The following is a 22,118-nucleotide window of genomic DNA, read 5'->3' as shown; positions in this document are numbered from 1 at the left end:
GAGTGTTGATTTTCTCATCTGGTTTACCAGAAGGCTAAAACTAAGCATTTTTTTGCTTTTTTCTATTTATGCAGAAAAAAAAGAGCTAGGATCATGCAGAAGGGTAAAGCACATTCTCCATCATTTAACCAGCCTCCTTAGGATGAGCATGTACTACCCACTGAAAGGTAAACAAGGGAGACGTCTGAAAGGGACAGGTAAGACAGGACAAAAACCTCTCCCAAGCCCGTGTGGGTCAGGGCCCAGTCTGGCAACCGGGGCACGTTTCAACGGCAATGTAATACAATAACAGCAAAAAGTTACCTTTTCCATTTAATTATTCAGTGTTTGGGAATACTAAAAACCATAAAGCTACTGGTCTTCCTATGGCACTTCCTCACATATGTAGGCTGTGGGCTGTGTCTCACTCCCCTCTATTCAGACCACCGCCATTTCAGTGATACTCTAACACTGGCACAGAAGCTGCCATTGCCGAGAAATAATGCATATTTTCAGCCAGCTTTTTACCGAAAGGTGCTACAGTGGCTTAATGGGGCACAAAATACATCATTCTCAGCTGTACCTCAAAGTAAACTCAACATATGCTTTCAGAAAAGCATTCTCTGTTTTGCTTTTTGTTGCGGCTGTCTTTCAAGTGTAGGAAGGATGTTTGCAGCATGATGGGTAGACGTTGTCATTATGAGGAGAGGCTCTGATACATCCTGCACATCATGCAAAAGAGCAATGACTTGTGAAGATTCCCCCCAAAAAGAGTATTTATTACAGGTGGTTCCACTGCTGTGAAAGAAAAATGCTCTCTTCCCTGTTTCTGCTGCAACAAGGAGTCCAGTAACCTTTTGGCATTGAAACCCCACAGTTCCCAGTCAGGCCCAGGTTGACAGTAGCATTTGGGGGGGATTAGAAGAATAAGGGTTCAGGACCTGAGCTAAAACCTCAAAAAGCTAAGGACAACTGCCTTGAATGTAGCAAAAATTTCTTCCCTGAATTCCCCACACTCTAACATATCAACTCACTTTGCAATTTTGGGTCCAACCATTCTTGTGAATGAAAATGACAGAATCACAGAATTGTAGGGGTGGGAAGGGACCTCAAGAGATCATTGCGTCCTTCAAGAGATCATTGGGTCCAACCCCCAAAATGAAAAAATGAAAATGTGGCTCACAAAGGCAGCAGTTATCCAAAGACTCCCCCCACAAGCAGGGTAGGCACAGAAGAGGAAGCTGGTCAGTATTTCTCTTACAGAACATCTTCCCAAGAGACCTTGTCAATCCATCAGAAATTAATCACTTCTTAGAAGCATGACATTTTTACTGGTGCTGTGTCCTTCAGCAGTTCAGTGGTGTTTTTGTTTTTAATATATCTATGCCTTAATGTTGCTTGTTTGCTACCTTCTTTCTTTGCCACAGAAGATTTGAATCCCTGCTGAATTCATGTCATATATCCCTCCTCCAGAGATGTTTGCCAACTGATTAATAGTAGCTCATCATTACTCTCAAAGACCGATGAAAGAAGTCAGTGAGAATTCTTCTCAGTGACTGAATAACTAATTAACTTAGGACAACTTCTTATTACAGCTGGACATATTTCATTTCTTCAGGTCTGACAGATTTGCAGAAAAGCCTTTGAGTTATCTCACCACCACCACAATTGTGAAGAAAAACAAAAAACAACAACAAAAACTGACATCTAATGCAATAGCATATATTTATCTGGTAAGATTTACATCAACACGGAAAATGTTATAGTCTATAGAAAATCACAATGCTATAGTGAATTACACACGTTACTATAGTGAATCTTAATGCTGAACTAATTTATTTTTCAGGTCTTTTATCAGCAGGAAGGAGCTGCTGTCACAGAAGCTTCCATTTGCTGTGCAGCCTGTAGATAAGAAAGGTGCAGGTCTATGTCACTCAATCCACGTGGGAGAAAAGCTTAAGCCAAACATACCTGTGCCATTTAGTTGTGCCCCATCAGCCCGCCTCCAGCTGAGCTCAGGAATGGGCACTCCTGTTGTCCCACATCGCAGCAGCACGGTGCTGCCCAGGATGGTCTTTACTTTGGCTACAGATGTGTGTACAACAGGGCTTTGACACTTCCTTAGCTCGACTTGGCTGAAGAAGATTCCTGCAAGGCTGCGGGGGGTGAAGCATTTCAGCCTGGGCTCGATGAATGCTATGTTAGGAGACTGGAAATTTAGGAAATGGACCATTTCATACAGACTGCAGTCACACACCCAAGGATTGTCTTGTAAACCTGTCAAAAGAAACCAGAGCACTAAGTCACTCCAACAGCACTTTTTGTTTCTGTTTTTCAGCAGGACAAACTGCGATAGGCTCCTGGTGTGCCCCTTGCACAGAATGCTTGTGGGAATGCAGGGAGGGTCGTACGATAGCACCCCGTTGCTGTTGGCCAAGGTTGATGCACCCCCGTAGCTGGTCAGTACAGGGTAGAAAATATGGCTTGTCAAGGCATCTCAAAATCTGGAGTCATGGGGATGGGTTCGTTTGGTTTGGTTTCCCAGGAAGATACTACACAATCTCTTCCTTACACAGTTTAGAAAATCCCTCTCACCAGGTATTTTTAAAATATTAGCCAAATATAGCCAGGCCAAATGTCAGGCCTACAATAGGTGTATAGACACTTATTAGACAATACCTATATTAAGAATATACACATAGGAAGGGGTGGGTGTATTAAAGAACATACTCTTGTTTCAGAGTCTCACAATGCTTCTCTTTTTTGTGCTCTTTCAGTGTGTGCCTATTGAACTCAAATTCTAAAATAAAAATAAATCTGTGAAGAATGGTACTGGAAAAGCGAGATTGGAGCTTGGAGTAATGCATATCCACCAAGAGAAGCTGCTGCATTCTGATTAAATCTGTACATCAACCTACTTACAAATATTTGCATTTGCCAGTCTCGTGCAGTTTCTGGCCTCTAATGACTTCAGTTAGCAGCACTGGCACTAGGGATTTTAGACTGCCTGACACCAGGTATGTGCTTGAAGCCTAAGACAGGAGCACAGCGTCCAGGCCTCCCTCCAAGGGGGCTTCACGCCCTCTTTTCTGCAGGCAGCCCAAGGACAGGGCTGGCAACTGCCTGCAAGTGAGGAGCACTGCTATCTATGTATCCCCTCGATTCCCAGCAAGCAGAAACATCTGCCCACACTACAGTGCCCACTTCTGCTGGCCCCTGGAGCACAGCAGCAGTAGCCACACAAGCTCTAGCTTTTCAGAAAGACACAAGTTTTGACAAAAGCACAGTGGGTGCAGCACAAGGCTCCAAGAGCACTCAGAGTCTGCTTGAATTTTGCTAGTCAACAGAAACACAGGGTAGATAAAAACCCCTGATGCCTCAAATAGTTTTAAAGATTCTGCTGACAAAAATCTCTTGCTGAGGCCATTGCACACCATCCTCCCCTGGCTTAGAAGGCAGTCTGAAAGTGGTGGGCCTTAGCAGGAGCATACTACTTATAAATGAATATATTTACATATTAAGGGAATTAAAAAAAAAAAAAAAAAAAAAAAAAAAAGAATTAAAATTAAGAGTTTGGCTTTGTTATTTTATGGCATTTTTGCTAGCTGTTTACTTCTGACTTCGTGCACTAGATAACAATTTACTCCAGATATTCTGGTGAAATAATTGTTTTAACTTTCTTTGCTGCCACTTTAGTTACTGTGCAGAACTCATCATGGATTAAATAATCAGGAGAGCCATCCATCACAACACTTTACATTATTAACTCTGAGATCTACTTTTCCTCTTTCATAGGCGGCTCACACAGGCAATTCTCACACACAAAACCTTGCAGTCTTGGCACAGACTATCAGCCAGCAAGCTACTGCTGAAACTGCTTTCTCTTGAAGCAGTCTACAAGCAGTCCCTGAAGAGGATTCACAACGATGCAATTTAGATGAAGGAAGGGACTAAGCTGACTCTTTATTATTCATGGATTTTTTTATGCCTCCATGAGAAACAGTCATAAGCAGATCAAAGTGGAAACAGGCAGCTGTGGCCTCCCAATCCAATCCTGCAAGGGACATGTGTTTCATATGGTCCCTGTGGGTGTCAGCTGGATGGGACCTAGGAGGTGCCATGTCTATACATTATCGTACAAAGCTTAGCATTAAACTCATTTGCCCACATGAAATTTTTAGGATTCTGGAACAGACAACCTGTATGCAGCTGGCTGTGCAAACACTCAGGTTGGCCATGAACATCAAATCATGATCTGTGCTTCCTAACAAAATACTTTTGTCATCCATATTGAAAGGAATAATCCTTTTACATGTAACTTGATTCTGAAAAATAAACAAAGAAAAGACTATAATCTAGGCGGTGTCTTGACATGCCACAGATGAAAATGGGCAATCTCAAAAAGCCAGCTTTGGCTTAAAGATCTTGATACCACACCTGGCAAAACAAAATGGGGAAACACCTGCTTCTTTCCTGACACTAGTCAAATCTTAAACAACATCCGTTCAGGACACTAAAAGATTATTTTTTTTAAGTCCTGTATCTCTTTCCACTGCAGTCTAGTTTTAAAAACTGCACCTCCCTGAAATCTATCCAGAGAACATGATCAGTGGGTACTTTTAGAATGAGAGAAAACGTTTCTGATGAGCTTATCAGCAAGTGCCTGAACTCAGATCCATAGTTGTAGAGGCAGTTCCTGCAGCTGCACATACCCCATGGATCAAATGCAGTCAGTGGAACTGGGTCAGCTCATGGCAAATGAAGACAGCAGATGGCAACGACTCTGAACCATCATCATCAACCCGACATGGATTTGAAATAGCATACTATGGCTAAAAGGCTGAGCAGTAATCCCCTGAACTAGTAAATGTACTAAAAACCTCATCTGGGGATACTGCAACTCAGAGGATTCAAGACAGTCACCTGTATTACCCTCTGACACAAAAATGCACTATTGCCCTGGAGCCATACTTCTGAGGAGCCCAGAATTGCCACCAAAGAGTGTTTTCTTGTGATTTTATAACTGTATTCGGAGGCAGCACTACATTTGTGGCTTTGGGGAGACTTGGGTTTAATTCTGTGTGAAGAGAGAAAAGAGACTCTGGAAGGAGGCACACGCTAGGGCAAACTGGCAGTCCTGACCCAGATTTTATGCTCAGCAGTATTCCTTTTTAATTTGGACTTAATAAGTATCCATCTTCTTATTTAATGCTGCATAAAACTGATCAACTCCATACTAGCTGTTACTAGAAAACAGCACATGAATGATGTGGAGCTCTAATCACATTTGTATGCCTGCCAAAAAAAGGCAGTGTTGATAAATAAAAAGTCTTGACAAAGGGTCAGCGGTTTTGTGTTAGAAAGACTCAAGCCAGTGATAAAGTTTAGGGTGTAATGAAGTGATTTTGTTAATGTGTAAATGCATTTTCACACTTTATATAGAGCATTAAATTAGCAGTGTATATGCTGCAGTAACCACAGCGGGTAAAAACGCTATGGTAAGATGTGGAGCTCTTATCATCTTGCTTCCTACAAAATCAGTCACTTACCTAAGATGATCTTGGAGTTATCGTTGGGGAAGTAAGGAACAGCCTGCAGGTTGGCCCAGGTAGAAATGAGAGCCTGAGGAAGAGTCATCAGTTTATTGCTAGACAGGTCCAGGTATGTAACATTCTTCACATAACGAGCAGCATCCGGGGGTATTGAGGTAAGTTCATTGTTGTGTAAATCCAGAAGCCTTAGCTGTGGCATGTCAGCCAGGGTTTCCCAGGGGAATGATACTAAGTTATTCCCATCTAGCCTCAGCTCCTGCAAGCGACGGAGACCCTTGAAGGTGATCCTGCTGAGACTGGCCAGGGAGTTATAGGGCATCCAGAGGTACTCCAGGTTGTGGAGCCCATGGAAAGCCTCCCCCGGCACCCTGCGGATGGCTGTCTTTTCTATTCGAAGCTTGGACGTATCTACAGGGATGTTCACGGGGGTGAGAGTCATCTCTGGGTCATTACACAGCACTGTCCTGGTGGGGAAAGAAACACAGATGCAACTTTCTTGTATTTTGAGACATTTGTGAAAGTTTATTATAAAACAAGACTTTATCTGCCTTTTTTTCACATGCTTTTTTCTTGTAATTTCTTACTTGCTGCTGATCTCTAAGCCATCGCCATAAGTACATCAGCTTGCAGTAATTCATATGTACACACAGCTTTTGACTGCAGAGATTGCAGCACTCTCCTGGAGTGCTGTGAATCTGACTCTGGCCCATGAAGTGTTCCTGCTTTTTTCTCTTTCCGTTTTTCAAGGGTCCTTATGATAGACAGCAGTGTCAACAGTCATGCACAACAGAGGATGCTAATGTATCTTAAAATACAAGGATCCATAAATTGAACATTAAAAGACATATGAAAAGAAGCCTTCACTGGTGCATAAAGTATGGGATGGAAGGAAGTAACATAGTCTAAATACAGCATAGGATCTCTGCTCATGAAGCGAGGATAAGAAAGTCAACTCACTGGTAATATACTACAGCAAGTTCTGCTTTACTGTGAAACTGGGAGATTTGTAGGGATGGCAAGAGTCACTTCACTGCAAGCATGTACAATTTATGAGAGTGAAAGCGCAGAAAATTAACTCTTTGGAAAATACTATACTAAAACCAAGACAGCTTCACGGGTCTTAATCATTCCTTCCCATTTCACATCTCTAGAATGTCCCCGAAAACCCCATGCTACCATTTTGCAGTCTTCAAAGAAAAAATTGTGACTTTGACTTTGCTAAGATATGGTATTGTGAATAACCATGAGACATGAAAAGAGACAAAATAGGTGTCTCAGCCTGCACTTTAATTTGCCTACCAGCAAAAAGAGTAAGGCAAGTTCTTAACAAAACACAAAACCACCTCACAAAAGGTAATAGGTTAGACAGGCATGTCTCACTCCACATGCTAAACAAAATACTTCAAGAAATGTAATGTGATCAGTCAAGTACCATTTTCTTATCACACTGCTTGGCTGATAAACAGTATTTTACAAAACTGCCAAAACCTGATTGGTTTTGGCTGAAAGTAATTATTCCTCTACTATCAGCAAAAATAAATAACATCCCAGAGTTAAATGGTATTTGAGCCACCAGTTAGAATTATTAATTTATAATCAAAATATCATTGTCATCCAGCACTTTTATTGTGGCATTAAATCCTGCCCAGCCTCAGCTGAAAGCTGAGATTTTGAGAAAGAAAAAAAGACATCCAATAAGAAAAAGCCAGAAATTTTCTTTCAGTAAAACATTGTGTAGGCATGACACAAAGTGTTTGATATCAGAGCCACTAGCACAGTATAACGGTGTGCTCTGAGTGTCCCCAAACTATGTCAGTGAGCACTAAACAATTAATCTATAGGATAATCTCCTTTTATCAGTGAGAAATAGGAATCTTAATTAACAAAACAAAACAAAACAAAACAAAAAAAAGTGACATTATGCTCCTTAAGGGACTAATGAGCATTTGTGTTGTTATGTATCTTACCAAAACACACTTTAGGTTTTTCCAGTCACTGAAAGAAAATTCCATAGGGAACTGGGGAACTGTGACATTTACAGAGCAATAATAGTCTCTCCTGCTATCATACTCCCTTTTAACAATCGTAGACTATTTGCGTCTCTACCACGCTTCTTACTGGGAAAGTTTCTGGCATTGAATCTATAACACCATAAAAGAGATAAAAAAAAGCACATCCATTTCATAGGGATCCAAAATAAAGGGGACAGCCTTTAATTCCTGTACTGTCGTTTGCCTAGAAAAAATATTTCTTCCAAAGGAGTTATCAAATACTCTGCCACAAAACCTTCTCTACTGTGAACCACACCTTATAAAAATGTAGCCTGTGTTTCATTAAGTCAGATCATTGCTTCATGATTACACTTCAGAAAGATTTTTTAATTACACTCCTCCAGTGAAATCTCTGTATAATGGCGCTGCATTCCAAGCAGGTGCCCTTCTGGTCTTATCTTTTTAACTGAAAGTTTCCAATCTGAGAACAGTCTTATTTTATTTTTATAACTATTATCTACTTTTTGTGTTCACTGTCATCTAGACTTGATCACTTTGCCTAAAATCTTCAACCAAAGGATTTTTAAGTAAATGGAAGGGATTGCAGTTGTTGGTACCCAATATAAACCAAATCTGGTTATACTTTAGAAACAGACCAGCAGAGCAGAATAAAGCCTTACCCAGCATATTCAACATACGGGCAAAAAAAATACAATGTTGCTTAAATTTTATTTCTTTTTGCTGTTGCACGAGCAGTAATTATGTCGCTTCTGTTCTCACAGAGGAGATGCCCAAATGCTTTCTCTGAAATCAGCTTACTGCGTTTTCAGAAGCTAATCCTCTGCAAATAAAGCTAGAGCGCAAAGCAACTGGAAAAATAATGGACACAAAGTCTGGACGCAATATTTTCTTCTCTAAGCATCCTTGCAGAGAAGAAATAAAACCCCCAACAGTCACAAAGACAGCGGCAACCCCCTGGGGAGAATATTGGCATACCTGGCTTTCGTCCCCTCGCTGAGGCTGTGGAAGGCGCAGCTGCACTGTGATGGGCACGAGCCACCCGCCCGCGGCAGCCCTCCAAGCATTAAGCAGCAGAGCAAACTCACCGCGATCCACATGGCTACCTGTGCATGGGAAGGACACCTGGGCACTAGGCAATATGCAGGGTTTCGCCTATGGTATCCATTGACTGCTCACATCTTGTTAACTCCCTTTCGTTTTCAGCCGCGCTGTGATCTTCCAGCCCTCGCTGAGTCCATCAGATAAAAAAGGATAGGCAGGGATTAAGGATGGGGACTTGAGTTATTTTCATGAAGGTGCTTATTGCTTCCTGGAACTGTACTGACAGCATTGCTTCCCTCAGGAAGCCCCATCAAACCACACTCCTCAGGAAATCTGTGGCTCTTGCTTGAGAAAAAAGTGAACATAGTTTTTGGGGACCTGCAGAAGTGGCAAGATAACTGCTATCTGACCAGGAATTAGGAATAATGTACTTCCTCACAGTGACTTTGGGAATATGTAAGAACAGTTTCTTGTGCTTATGGAATATAAGCCTCGCATAGAAGAATATTGAAAATATTCTGCAGTGATACTGTTAAAAGCTTTTATTTTCTTTTCAAAAATCTGAGTTTGACCAAACAATTATTGAGCTGTTGGCAACATGCCTGATGTTAATAAACAATGAATAACCCACATAATTCAGTTCCTATCAGGCCTGCAGGGCTGAGCACTGTGCTCTGACATGCTGACACAGCAACGCCTGGATGACCATTTTGAGGAATGCCACCCAATGCAGAGCCATGGCACAGCTTCTGGAATAGGAAGAAAAACTCAGCACTATCTTAATGACAACCCAGGTCTGGATATCAAACTACTTTGTCCTGATGGAGATGACCCATGTTTTCAGCAGTCTTCATCTGACTCCAAAGAACCCACTACGTGTGAGAAAAATGGAGCCTAAATATGCAAAAATGTAAAGCTTAAGAGGCTGCTATTTGAGGTGGGAACAGAATTCATCCTAGCAAGGACATCTAACGCTTACAAGGGCTATTATTTTCTGATGAGTGTGAACGTATGTAAATCACTCACACCACAAATGCACAACGCTTCCTTAAAAGTAAAAACCTCTGGAGAAACTAATAGCTGATTACTTTCAACCGGATCAGATTGCTACTCCCCCTCTTCCCAGTCAGACTGCATAACAGCTTTGGCAGAAAAACTGACCCCTATGTCAAGCACAAAACAGCAAGCACAGGTTAAAAACATAACAGAAGTGAGGAGTGATTAAATGGAGCTGAACAGCTAGCAATAAAGCACTAACCAGACACAGCTCTTCAGAGATGCTTTAGGAAAATGTTTCACTTATAGTTCTGGAGTGCAGGAAAGCCACAGTGCGCAGCACCGTTCCAGGGGAGAGCCCCAGGTGCCTCATTCCAGCACAGAACAAGAGCAACTTGACCAAAATCCTGGACCCCATTAAATCAATAGGAGCTCTGCTATCAGATTCTCCCAAAGAAATGGGGGGGTGATATCAAATGTAGCTGGCTGAGGCAGAAACCACCTGGCAACGCATTGGCCTTTCAGCACCAGCCACTTCCTGCTTTCCCTCCTCTTCTTCACCTAAGTTCAGAGGAGAAAGGGAAAGAAATTACAACCACAAAGATTTTCCCTAAAGATTAGGCTTTCTTGGATCTTAATTATAGTCAAATTGGTCAGAAAAAGTGCCCATCACAGATTCTTCTGCCCTCCTAATATAGGTGACTATCCAAATTCAGATTTCCCAGGGCAAGAACTACAGCTCTGCACTTTTTTAAAAGTCTGGTTGTACATACAGCTGCCCTTCTGCAGAGATGCACGGAAGAATCAAATCGTATGAACTGCCAAAAAGCCAGGGAGGAAATAGGAACAATCTATCTCAAAATACATTTTATAAGGGAAGGAGGGAGGGAGAAATTTCAACTGGTAAAGCTTCCACCTGAGAGTGCTATGAGAGACAGATGTGTTTTGAAGATCTGCTGTGGGTGTTACTCCTCAAAACTCAAATCTCCTTGCCAACCACGCAGATCTCTGTGTAGATTTTTTCTAGTCTTCCTAACTTGCAGTCCCACAGAGGAAAAGTAAGGCATTCATGCAACCCCAACCTTGTGCAGCCATCTTAGATCCCTAACTAGGCTGACTGGTCCTAGGTAGCTGTAAAGATGGTCAGGATCTTTCCAAGCAAGTGCAACATGGACAACCTGAGCTGCCTGTTGCTGAAGTTGGTCTCTGTTCCCACTGGAAACATAAAATTGAAAGAGCCCAGTTCTTTGACTAAGCTGGCTGCAGAAGGCTACATGGTATAACTACCCTCAAGTCTCTGCCGCTTCCCCACCGCCACCTGCTCTCCTGCCTGGGCTGAGGATCCGCCTGTGCATGGAGGATAAACTGGCTGAGGTAGCTCCAGCTCAAGAGTTCGCCTCCCACCTGTCCTTTCCAACGCTGTTCCCTGTTGCAGACCTATTGATTTGGTTTTCCTTTCAAATACAGGAACAGAAGTTAACAGTCAGAAGTGCAGCAACCTGCACATACCTGTTCCAACGTACAAACTGCCCGAAAGTTAACGAGTATCTGAGTGTTACAGCAGCAGAATAAGGCATTGGTCCTAACAGAGGTTGCTTACCATGATTTTTGTCGTATTGTTGTTATGCAGAATTCATCCCGTGTTTTTCATTAGAATGAAATTACACTGGCAATTTTTCAATAATTCTGGGTAATGAACTCTCAGAGTTTCAAGGTAATCTAGATGTGGTTTGGGGCTAAATATTAAACAGACATTTTATGGTGCCGTAGTTTCACATAAGCTTGTTTCACAAGTAACTCCAATAATTAATTAAGGCTTGTAGAAATCATTTACTAAGAGGATGGCCCAAAAGATTATTTGTCTCCATACTATTTTCACATTCTACATTTATTGTTCTTCAAAGAGATATTCAAGTGTCCCATTATTTATTTCTGAAGAGATAGGAATGTGATGCAGTGCTGCTCTTTAAATATCCATAGTTGTTTTCTCATCTATTTCCATTAGGTCCCATTTCTAGATTTAATGATTTCTCAGTTCCCTTAATGTTCTCCAAGCTCAGACCAAGCTCATTGTTTTTTTTAGTGCACTCATTGGTCAGTGTGCCCTGCTGCCCAGGACTGCCTCAGCTCAATATTTGCAGCATTGACTGAAACATCTCTCTTCCCACTGAAGTTAAATTCTACTTGAAAAAGCAATACCACATAATTAACCTCCTGCCTCTAGTGTCTTCCATGCATCTTACAAAGTGGTTTCCCTCCACTGCAGCTCTGGAATAACAACCTTGTAGATAGTAACCAGTGACTGTATGGTTAAGATTTGCTTTCATTAGCCTTAATTTTGCCTCACAAATGAAACACCTTAAATTACAACGAGATACTGGGAGCAGTAGAAGTAAACTTAATTTATAATAAACAAGAGCAAGCAAAAAAGCATGCATTAGCAACTGCTAATGCCACGTACTTTGTCAAGAAAGCTGCTATTTAGGTAACACAACCGACTTGCCTCTGAACAAGAAAGAGAAAGACCTGGTGGTAGGCTGAAAGATTAGTAAAACAAGATAAATAAAAGTGATAATATTAGCATGTTTCTAACCTTGGAGTGTATGTGCAGGTATGTCATAGACATGTAGAAAAGGGAGAGAAGAGGACCAGTCAACTAACAACATAGTTCTGTTTTATCACACTTAAGGTCTTCCTCTCCATTTGCTACATTCCCCTATATTCCTTCACTGGCACATGACCACTATGCAAATGATGGTTTACACTTCAAGCCATGGATACAACCCCGTTAGCCTTGATCTGAGTGGTCAAGAGAGTAGGATGGGCCTCACCACAAGGAAACTACAGAAGTTAATCAGGTGAGGCGATGGCTGTTCACTTCCATGGACACGGTTATGCTCTCCAATTGACAGAAATAGTTGTCCTTGCTGCTACTTAGGAAGTAAAGAGTTTCCTCTCTGCTTCAAGCTAAAAATATGGTTTAGAAAAAAAAAAAAAAAAAAAAAAAAAAAAAAAAAAAAGTTCTAAGAAGCAGCAGATGTCATTCTGCAAAGGTTTAAGAATTTGTTTTGCATTCACCAGAGAATGGCCAGATCCCCTGCTTAAATTTGTGGTGTCAGTAAATTCAGAGCAAATGGGGTCAAAACCTACTGCAAGTAACAGTCAGAGAAGTTCAGCATACGGCAATCCTTCCTGTCTTTCAAAACTGTATGGGGTGTAATTTAGAGAATAGTTTTGGTTTTGTTCTTAGTAAAATTAATCACCTGATATTACAGTTTACACTTTTTCTCCCCATATAGATTTTCTGAAGCCAGAAATGTTTTACCAGTTGATTTTGCTCAGGAGCTCAAGAGCAACACTCAAGTGACAAGCTCAGCATGCTCTACTGAGTCATTCTTTTTTAATATGGCCACTGGACAGAATTTATTTCTTTTCTCCATATACTCAGAGAAAGATAGCATAAAGCAAATAAAACAGCATATTTTATCATAAATGAAAGCCATAAAATACCTTATTATCATGATTTTGTCTGAAAGGTTTTATTAGCAGGCAACACAGGCCAGATGCTAAATCAATTTCATTAGGTAAATGCATCTCCAAGAAGCTTCTGGCAGGGCATATCTTGTAAAGTGGAAAATCCTCCCCACTGATGCAAGTCGAGAGCATGTTAATGCATTACGTCATTCTAAATTGGATCTTGCACTTAATGCCAATGAAGGCAGCTTCTCCAGACCTATAGGACTGAAGTCATTAACAGATCCCTAGGCTTGCTGAAGAAATAAAAGAAACCTAAACGGTTTCCAGCATTGGGCGATAAAAGTCTTCTGGTGGTGTTTCTTTTGTGAATGTTTGCCTTGGGTGTTATGGCCAGTACAGAGCAGCAGAAGTGAGCACAGACCTCTAACCCAAGGGGGACATAAACACAGGGGGGGACCTCCCTCATGAAGGCAGCATTTGACCCGTTTCTGTCTGTGCAGAAGCCGCTTCACAAGGCCACATCACAACCAGCAATGCTCAGTGAAGTGAACTCCAGCAGAAGATGGAGGGACTCACCAAGAAACCTTGCATCTCCCCTTCACTTTGCATCTCCCCCTTCACTTTGGGCTCGCACACCTAGGTAAGTCTTGTCATGACGTAGACTTACTGTGGTGGGCGTCCCTGTCCCTGTCACACACATTATCTCTGGGAACAGGAAATTGATTCCTTCAAGCCCTCAGTTGCCCGCAAGGCAAGCTTTGCCCTGTGTGGAGGACGTGATACCTTAAGGGAGGAGAGGGCCAGCCACTACAGCCATGGCTCTTCTACTCCTCTTCTCCAAAGGCTCCACAGGCACAGGCAAATGCTTCTTGCTTCAGGCATACAGGACCCCAGAGCAAAATTCCCAGGGAGAAACTCTCTGTGAACTCATTCGCTGAGGGAGAACTCCAGATGAACTAAGTATTTCTTTCTTAAAAGCCCTCTGCAAGGCTGTCTTCAAAGCTACTAGTCTGAGAGCTGATGAGAGAGTGAATGTGTTGTCTTGTCCACTAGATGGAAGCTGGAAGATGTTTCCACCCACAAACAAACAGCCAGAAAGTATGTATAATTCTGTATCAGTAAAAGCTTCAGCTACTATACCACCCACCCACCTACTGTCAAAAACAACAAACAGAAAAACACCAAATGTGACAACACAACTGAGTTGTACAGTGTGAATCTTTCTGGGGATAGCAGTGTTTCTGATTAGTTTGTTAAGCTCACAGGAAGACCTATGCATCTCAAAATGAGCATACATGCTATAGGCATCTATTGGCTTTCTGCTATGCCAGCCTTGTTGACTTTACACATAGCAGCAGGGGAGAGAGAAAAACAGGCAAAGAGAAGTATTGCAGCAAATTCTCCCTCCTGGAATTTATAGTTTACAAAGTGCTGACTCTTTCACATTTATACTGAAACAATGCCCGGGAGCTCCAGCGAGGTGTAGGCACTCTAAGATCGGTATCTGTACCTCTGGTGAAGCACGTGACACCAAAATTAAGGAAAGAAAGATACAAACAAATCAAGTATATCATTGTCTGATTGCATGTATATATATAGATATATTTGTATATATATATGCATACACACAAAAGTATAAACATCTAGACTTAAATCTTCTTTCTAGTTATCATGAACGGAAAAAGCAATAGAAATGCTCTATATAGAATAACCAAAACATAAACCTAGAATGGCATAAGTGTGATGTCTAGCAGCATTATTCTCCCTCACAAAAACCCTACTATTCCTCTTTGAGCTGCAGCAGCCACGTATCATTCCACATTAGTCTGTTTTGATGGCTGGACATACCATAATTGTATTTGACATATGTATCTAAAATAAGTAAATTTTTTTAGGTTTATGTTCCTGGTCCCTATTCTTTAGCTTGTACATGCATTCCCTAAAATCCAGTAAGGTTCCTGAAGTTTAACAAAATCATCTAACTTTGGACTTCGTATCCTTAGCTGCATGACAGAGAGGGTCATGCAGTAATGTTGCTGACTGCAACAACCTTTTCTGATTTGGATCTTAATAGCATTAGTCTAAGCCCTGCAGAGTCACCTCTGCTTAGGAAACAGTGCCTGTTTTATTTTGCTTCCTCAGGCATGCAAAAAGAATTAAACTTCCTGCACTTTTTATCTGGCTTCTGAATGCAGATGGAGCATAATATGTTTTACACAGCAACCTTCTGCCCTCTTTCCAGTCTGATAAACACCAGCTTTCCTACTCTGATTTACCTGCCTACAGTCTTGAGATTTCACAGGCCAAGTACATGCCCTTGCGGCAGTTCTGGTAAACTTCTTGGAAGCTGTAAGTTGAGTCTTACACACAAGGACCAAGAAAAATAGAAGAGAAAACAAAAAAAAAAAAAGGAAGAAGAAAACAGAAGAAGGGAAAAAAGGTAGGAGGAAAGGGAAAATAAAAGCTTCTGCCCTGGAGTATTCTATTTTCTTCACATTATTCCTCTCAGAGCAATAAGCTCCACTCAGTCTACTCAGTGATGCAAGGTATTTATATATACGCATTTGGTGGGATCGTAACAGGAGAATTTCTCATGTAATTACAGTACTCTGATCATTCTTGAACTAAATACTTCATTATATACTTTTTTTTTTTTTTCAAATACAATCATTTAACTACCTACTACAGCTGTATGAAATAAGAGTGGGAGTCTTTGGATGATAACAGCAGAAAATGAGAGCATGCCCCAGGTAGTGCCTCACTCCCACAACTGTCCCACTGACCCACAGGGGGAGGTACCAGCTCAGAAGGAAAAATACCGCACTTTGGTCTTTCTGATTTCTGTTATGACCCATCCTTCATTTGTTTAAACCCCTGAAGATATATAACCGGCCTAATTGTGCTGACCTATCCTTACCAAAACAAGAGTGAGAAAGAAAGCTCAGAAGATGAGGAAAGCCTACAATGATCAGGAGCTTCCTCTAAGCATTGACTTTCTCAGCCTGACACCAATCACAGATAGAGTACTATTAAATCTGTGCAGATCTGTCTTCAGAAAAAAACTCATTTTATTTTCAAGGATCTTTGCTTGGGCAATTGTCCCTACAGTCGCACTCAGACCAGAATAAACATGGGGAAGGCTGATGTTCCAAGGACAACAGCAGAAGGTAGTAGTAGTGCGTCAGACTGCAGAAAATACACGATGAGATGAAATTTTAGTTAGGGCTTTCCCTAAGAAATTCGCACAAGAGTGAAGGTACGTGCAAGGTCTTTGGAAGGACCCTGTCCTTCGGGGACAGTTTAATCATCTGTAATAATGGACATTAAGCTTTTTTACCAATATATAGGGGAAAAGATACGAAGTGCCTCTTCTGGTCTTCTTGGTGGTTTACTCCTCAGAGCCTGTATTTTAATATCAACAATTCCAGGCAATTCTACACTATTAAGTAAACACATCCATTAAAGTATTAAAATCAACATTTATGTTTGCTTTAATGCCTTATGTAAAGTGTTTGGCAGGTTATTTCATTCTGCTGGAGGCATATAAGCAAAACAATTTGTTCCCATTCTCTCTTGCTCCGACTTGATAGATTACCTGTAAGACACCTCTATGGTTCTTTTTTTTTTTCTCCTGTCTGAAAAGTAATTTCCCAATCAAGGTTTCCCCTTCATGGAGAGATTCAACCTACTAAAGATTCAGTTCAGGAATCGTCTTTTCCCATAAAAAGATGGAGTAAAAAATCAGGAGTAAAGCAACCAAAAGCTGAATACGAGGGCCTGGAACTATCATTCTGAAATGGCACATTTTGAAATCTCCAAGTTTTCAAAAACCAAAAAACAATTCAGCAATGTTCTCACATTAGAGATGACAACAAGAGCACAAATGATCCTGTAAAGGCTATGTCCTCATCATGATTAATGCAGTTTTGTGAGATAATATAATGTAGTTTTTACATGTCTTGTTCCACTCTATTATAAAAGAGAACTCAACTTGAAGAAATTGCTTATTAGACTGAGCTCAAAGGACTGGATAACAGAAAGTAAAACAATCAGGCAATCTTTTTTTTTTTTTTTAATAACATTTATTTTAGGGAAATGTAGTAGAAAACAAGCGTGGTTTACAAATAATTCTATTGATCATCCCTAACATGCACTAAAAAGTGCACTTAGATAACACAAAAGGCCTTGATACATCCATTGTAAAGAATGCATATTTGGTCAGGTTTCTGCAGGAACCTCCAGGAGAAGAAAGAAGCCTAAAGAAGACAGAAGCTGGCAATGACTGAAGTTAACCTCAGGCTTCAAAAGAAGTGGAAAGCCCCAAATCTCTTATGGTTTGGTACAAATGATTGGGCTTCTCCTTAAAATAACCTCCTGAAAGGTAGGCACCAATCTGAACCAGCCCTTGGGCCCTCTCAACAGTTAGTGAAGAGGAAGATCTGTCTCCAGAGCACATCTTGTCCTGCCCTGAGACTGGTGATGCTGGGAGCTGCCCATTGGCTTTGGTAACAGTAGAGGAAGCCTAGTTTAGACTAGATGATATGCAGATTCCTCTTTTTTTTTTTTTCTTATGTGGAAGAATTCAGATATGATGAATCCCTCTCATTGTAAAAAGGTCTTATAGAGAAGTCAAGGAAAGCTATGCAGAATTCAGGCTTAATCTGGGAGAGAATCACAGAATTGTAGGGGTTGGAAGGGACCTCAAGAGATCATCAGGTCCAACCCCCCCCCCCCCCCCAGCATGTTCCCTTGGGACATCCCTACAGAGACACGATGGTAGAAGACTGATAAGACAGGCAAGATATACAAGACCACAGTGACAGAAAAAATGAGGTGGTTTTGCCATACATGGCCTAGAAATCCACTTACATACCTGCATAAACTCATTGAGGAATGATCCAGACAGATCGTTGTTTTTCCTTTACAAGAGCAACAGTATGCAGAAGGAGAGCTGGTGTGCAAATCCTCTCAATACAACTAAAGCCCTTCTTGAAAGCCAAATTTCTTCTGAGAACTGGGCAGTGATCTTTGAGCTATAATTCCTGAAAGAGTTATTATTCTGCATGCTGCGGGAAGGCCTGAGATCTGCAGGGCAAGCTTAAAAAATGGTGTTAGGTATATCCTATACTGTGTAGGACTGCTTCCTCCTTCAAAGCCCTGAAGTTTGCCACTATTCGGCATGCAGCGATAGCGTATTTCATTATATTGTGAATATGCATATGACCCTAAAATTTGCACACTAACTGAAAACAAAATATATCATTTCTTGGTGCCTAAAATGCATTTTGAAAGATGGCCAACAGATCAAGGCAACAATTACATATATTTGGTAAGGATCATGATTGTTGTATCCAGCAAAGATTCATAAAGATAGGACGTGATTAACATTTTTGTAACATTGTTAATTTTCTAGCCTAAGTGAATACATACATGTATGTTTATCAAATATGTATTCAATTTGCTATGAATTAAGTTACCCATCTCTAGAGAGACAACACAAACCGCAGGAAAGAAAGTTGATGCTTCGCAACTCTTCACCGACTTTTATCCTTCTAATCACAGAATCACAGAATTTTCTAGGTTGGAAGAGACCTCAAGGTCATCGAGTCCAACCTCCAACCTAACGCTAACAGCCCTCCACTAAACCATATCCCTAAGCTGTACATCTAAGCGTCTTTTGAAGACTTCCAGGGATGGTGACTCCACCACTTCCCTGGGCAGCCTGTTCCAATGCCTCACAACCCTTTCTGTAAAGAAGTTCTTCCTAACATCTAACCTAAAACTCCCCTGGCTCAACTTAAGCCCATTCCCCCTCGTCCTGTCACCAGGCACGTGGGAGAACAGGCCAACCCCCACCTCTCTACAGCCTCCTTTAAGGTATCTGTAAAGAGCAATAAGGTCACCCCTGAGCCTCCTCTTCTCCAGGCTGAACAATGCCTGAAGTGCAGCAGCGTGCAGGCTCCAGCCACAGCCTGGTCCCAAGCATGGTGCAGAGACCAGGCCGTGGCATGGTGCGAAAGACCCAGGGAACATTGCACCACCCAGGGAACATTGCACCCTTGACGTAAGGGAGCTGTATGTTCTTGAATGGATTTTGTCTCAGCACCATGCTGGCTTTCCCCACCGGCCCTGGTGCTGCCACAAGCATGGCCACTGTCTCCTGCCTCCGCCCCAGGCTTCCTTGGCCATCCCCAGGCTTTCATTACCGCTTCTTTGTCCGAACAGTGCTGCCAAGAAAATTAGATTCTGGGGCATGTTTGTGGGACTGTGTTTGGGAAAAAGGTTGGTACATTGCTGCAGGCAAAGGGCTAACACCTGTAAGCAAACTGCTCTGTGGGCTCATCCCCTTCATCATGCCTCCTGTGGCCAGCACCAAGTGCCTATTTACAGTCTGGGATGTATTCCCAGTCACTGCTTCCAGATCAAAACAAATGTGCAGCAGTTCAACTAGAAGGTCTCCAGACAGCATCCTTTCTGGTTTCCTTCACTTGCTGAGGAGTATTTCCAGTGAGAACCAAGGTTACCCACATCTCTGTGATGCTGAACTGGAGCCCCATGTGGTGATACTCCGAGCCTGCTTATGCTGAAATGATATATTTATTTAAAAGGTGTTTTTCAATATAAGAAGTCAAAGATGATTTGGGTAAACCTGAATCAGAAGAAAGGATTAGGAAGGCAAAGGAATAATAATATGTCAATTTAGTGAAGTTCTTGCTGTGAATATAAAAAAGTATGTCAGTAATCTGCATTGATTGCTTGGAGAAAATTCAGAGTGCATGAGTGCTGTGTTATCTTTGCACTGCACCTTTTTTGTTGTGCTTGTACCAATGCATATTTTACAAAGATTAATATGCTCCTACCAAATCCATAGAGTCTTATGAAATCCATAGGGACATCTGGCAAGAATACATCAGATCTGTTTCTGTGTGTTCCTTGCAAAGAGATTAGTAACTAGTGAATTATTCTTAAATGAGAAGGTATAATGACATGGATGTTTTATTGATGGAGAGAGGAGATTGCTGGGAATTCAAAATGTGAGGCTGTAAGATAACATCGAATTGAATGAAAGACCTTTCCCTGGATTTTGAAACAGCAAGTAGCTATTGAAACAGTGCATAAAATAGAAAGGGATCGTTAAACAACTTCATAATTTAAGGAGCTAATAAATGCCTTTGATAAACTTCGTATCTTTTGCATGCTTTCACTGACTTTACTGGAATACATGATGTGAGGTCGTGTCTTACATAAGAAAGAGGGAAAGGAAGTGAATACAGCTTTGTTTAATTCTACTAAACGTATTACATTATTCCCCATTTTCACCTCCTCTTTGCTTGAAGAGAACTGTTTATCGCTAACTAAACTTAGCAGCCATACATCACCCCATACTGTCCCAGTGAACTATTAGAAAGGCAGCTTAACTCAACGTCAAAATGGCTATTGAGGGTTCGATGCATAAGATTCCTATTTATACCAATTGCACCTGAGTCAGATGCTGAACCACTGCTGGAAAGCTTGCCTGTGACTGATTTGCACTGATTCATCACTGATGAAGTGAACAAGGTTAGTTGTGGAGAATATTTAAGGCACTTAAAGAAAAGCAGAAAAACATGTTCACAATACTCACTCTAATAAAGGCCTGCTAAATGCAAAGGTGTTCAGGTAGGAACCTACTTTACTGGAGAAAATAATTTTGTCATGAGCAACAATATACCACAGACTTGAATACACAGCACACAAAGTACCAGCAGCATATCACATTTGCTTGGCAGAGAGGGTGAGGTACAGTGGCAAGCAACCGAAAGCACCTGACAGCCCTCATGAAGGCAGTTCAAACAACACCCGTGTCCTTTATCCCTAGTCTGGAAGAGCTGTGCAGCTTTATGTTGACAACCATTATAATGAGCCATCTAGTTTCAAAACCATCACACTAAAAAGATTTACAGCACATTCGCAAGATCTAGCACTAATTTTTTGCAAGAATGCACAATGGATCACTATTAAAAACACGGGCTTAAATCAGTCATTTGCCACACTAGGAAGCAGGGCTGTCACCTTCTTTTTCATCAAGACATGTAGGTGAGTGAAAGACAAACATAGCGATGGATTTATGTGGTGCAATGCAATTTTACTCTATTTAAGCCAAACATCTGAATACCCAAACAAATATCTTGCCTTCCTGAATGCTACTTCAAAATCCAAGAGCATATCCATCAAGGCAATTACGTCCACCAAAAATAGCTGTACGTTGAATAACAGAGATCACAAAACACAGCAAAATGGTTTCATAACCGTCTTGAAGCTCTGATTGCTTCAGATTTTTTGCAGGAAAACTGCAAAAAAATCACTGTACCACTGGCTTCAGCCAAGACCCCTGATTGTAAACGCACCTCCACTGTGTATTCAAGAGATCTTTAAAGAAGCACTGGCCACAACTAGAGCAAATTCTCTCTGCCTGATGTCTCAACCATCCATGAGCCAGGTCAGCACAGTGCAGAACCTGAGCTGAGGAAAGCCACCATTCTGTGTGCCTCAGTTCCCTTTTTCGCAGGGTTATGACAACGAAGAAAGTTACGCATCAAAATAGAAATTATCGTGCTTGTTAGTCAGGGAGATGGGTAGGTCTGTGGAAAAGCACTAGTTGTTCTGCAGTGAAGAATGAGTGAAGAAAATTAAAGAAGAAAAAGAAAGAATAGAAAGAAGAAACAAATGCATGAAAAAGAATGGAGTAAAGTAACTTTAAATTAATATATATATATTCAACAGTTATCATAGTTATTGCTACTCAAAATGTAGGTTAAAATTTGAGAAGTATGAACAAGTTGCTCACTTTTAATGGACAGGCACTGAAAATGACACAAAGAATTGTGTCATTTGTTGTGTCATGGTAAAGAAAAAATCCATCTGTTTCACGTAGACTCTGAAAGCAGCTGACTTCCACTCTGCAGTATACAAGCATGCAAATTCCCCGAGAGCTAATCGATCAGTAGGACAAGAAACAAAAGGAAAATTGTTGACGCTTCTGGGATATGGTAAAGGCCTGTGCTCACCTCAGATCAGTTGT

At 41.3% G+C, this 22,118-nt stretch overlaps 1 protein-coding gene across 2 annotated transcripts in view; it reads right to left on the bottom strand.

The window, feature by feature from the left end:
- LRIT1 (leucine rich repeat, Ig-like and transmembrane domains 1) overlaps nucleotides 1-22,118 on the bottom strand; it is a gene marked incomplete at its 5' end in the record, with an annotated part of 117,615 nt that overhangs the window by 4,711 nt on the left and 90,786 nt on the right. For both annotated transcript variants that reach the window (XM_084525359.1, XM_084525358.1), the window contains 2 exons: nucleotides 1,951-2,256; nucleotides 5,529-5,995. In XM_084525359.1, coding sequence (XP_084381485.1) covers nucleotides 1,951-2,256; nucleotides 5,529-5,995 — 773 coding nt within the window. The remainder of the gene's footprint in view (nucleotides 1-1,950; nucleotides 2,257-5,528; nucleotides 5,996-22,118) is intronic.

This window comes from Aythya ferina, assembly GCF_964211825.1.
Source record: "Aythya ferina genome assembly, chromosome: 7".
Lineage (NCBI taxonomy): Eukaryota > Metazoa > Chordata > Aves > Anseriformes > Anatidae > Aythya > Aythya ferina.
Note: the sequence above shows the minus strand (reverse complement) of the source record. Positions and strands in the feature narration are given on the sequence as shown.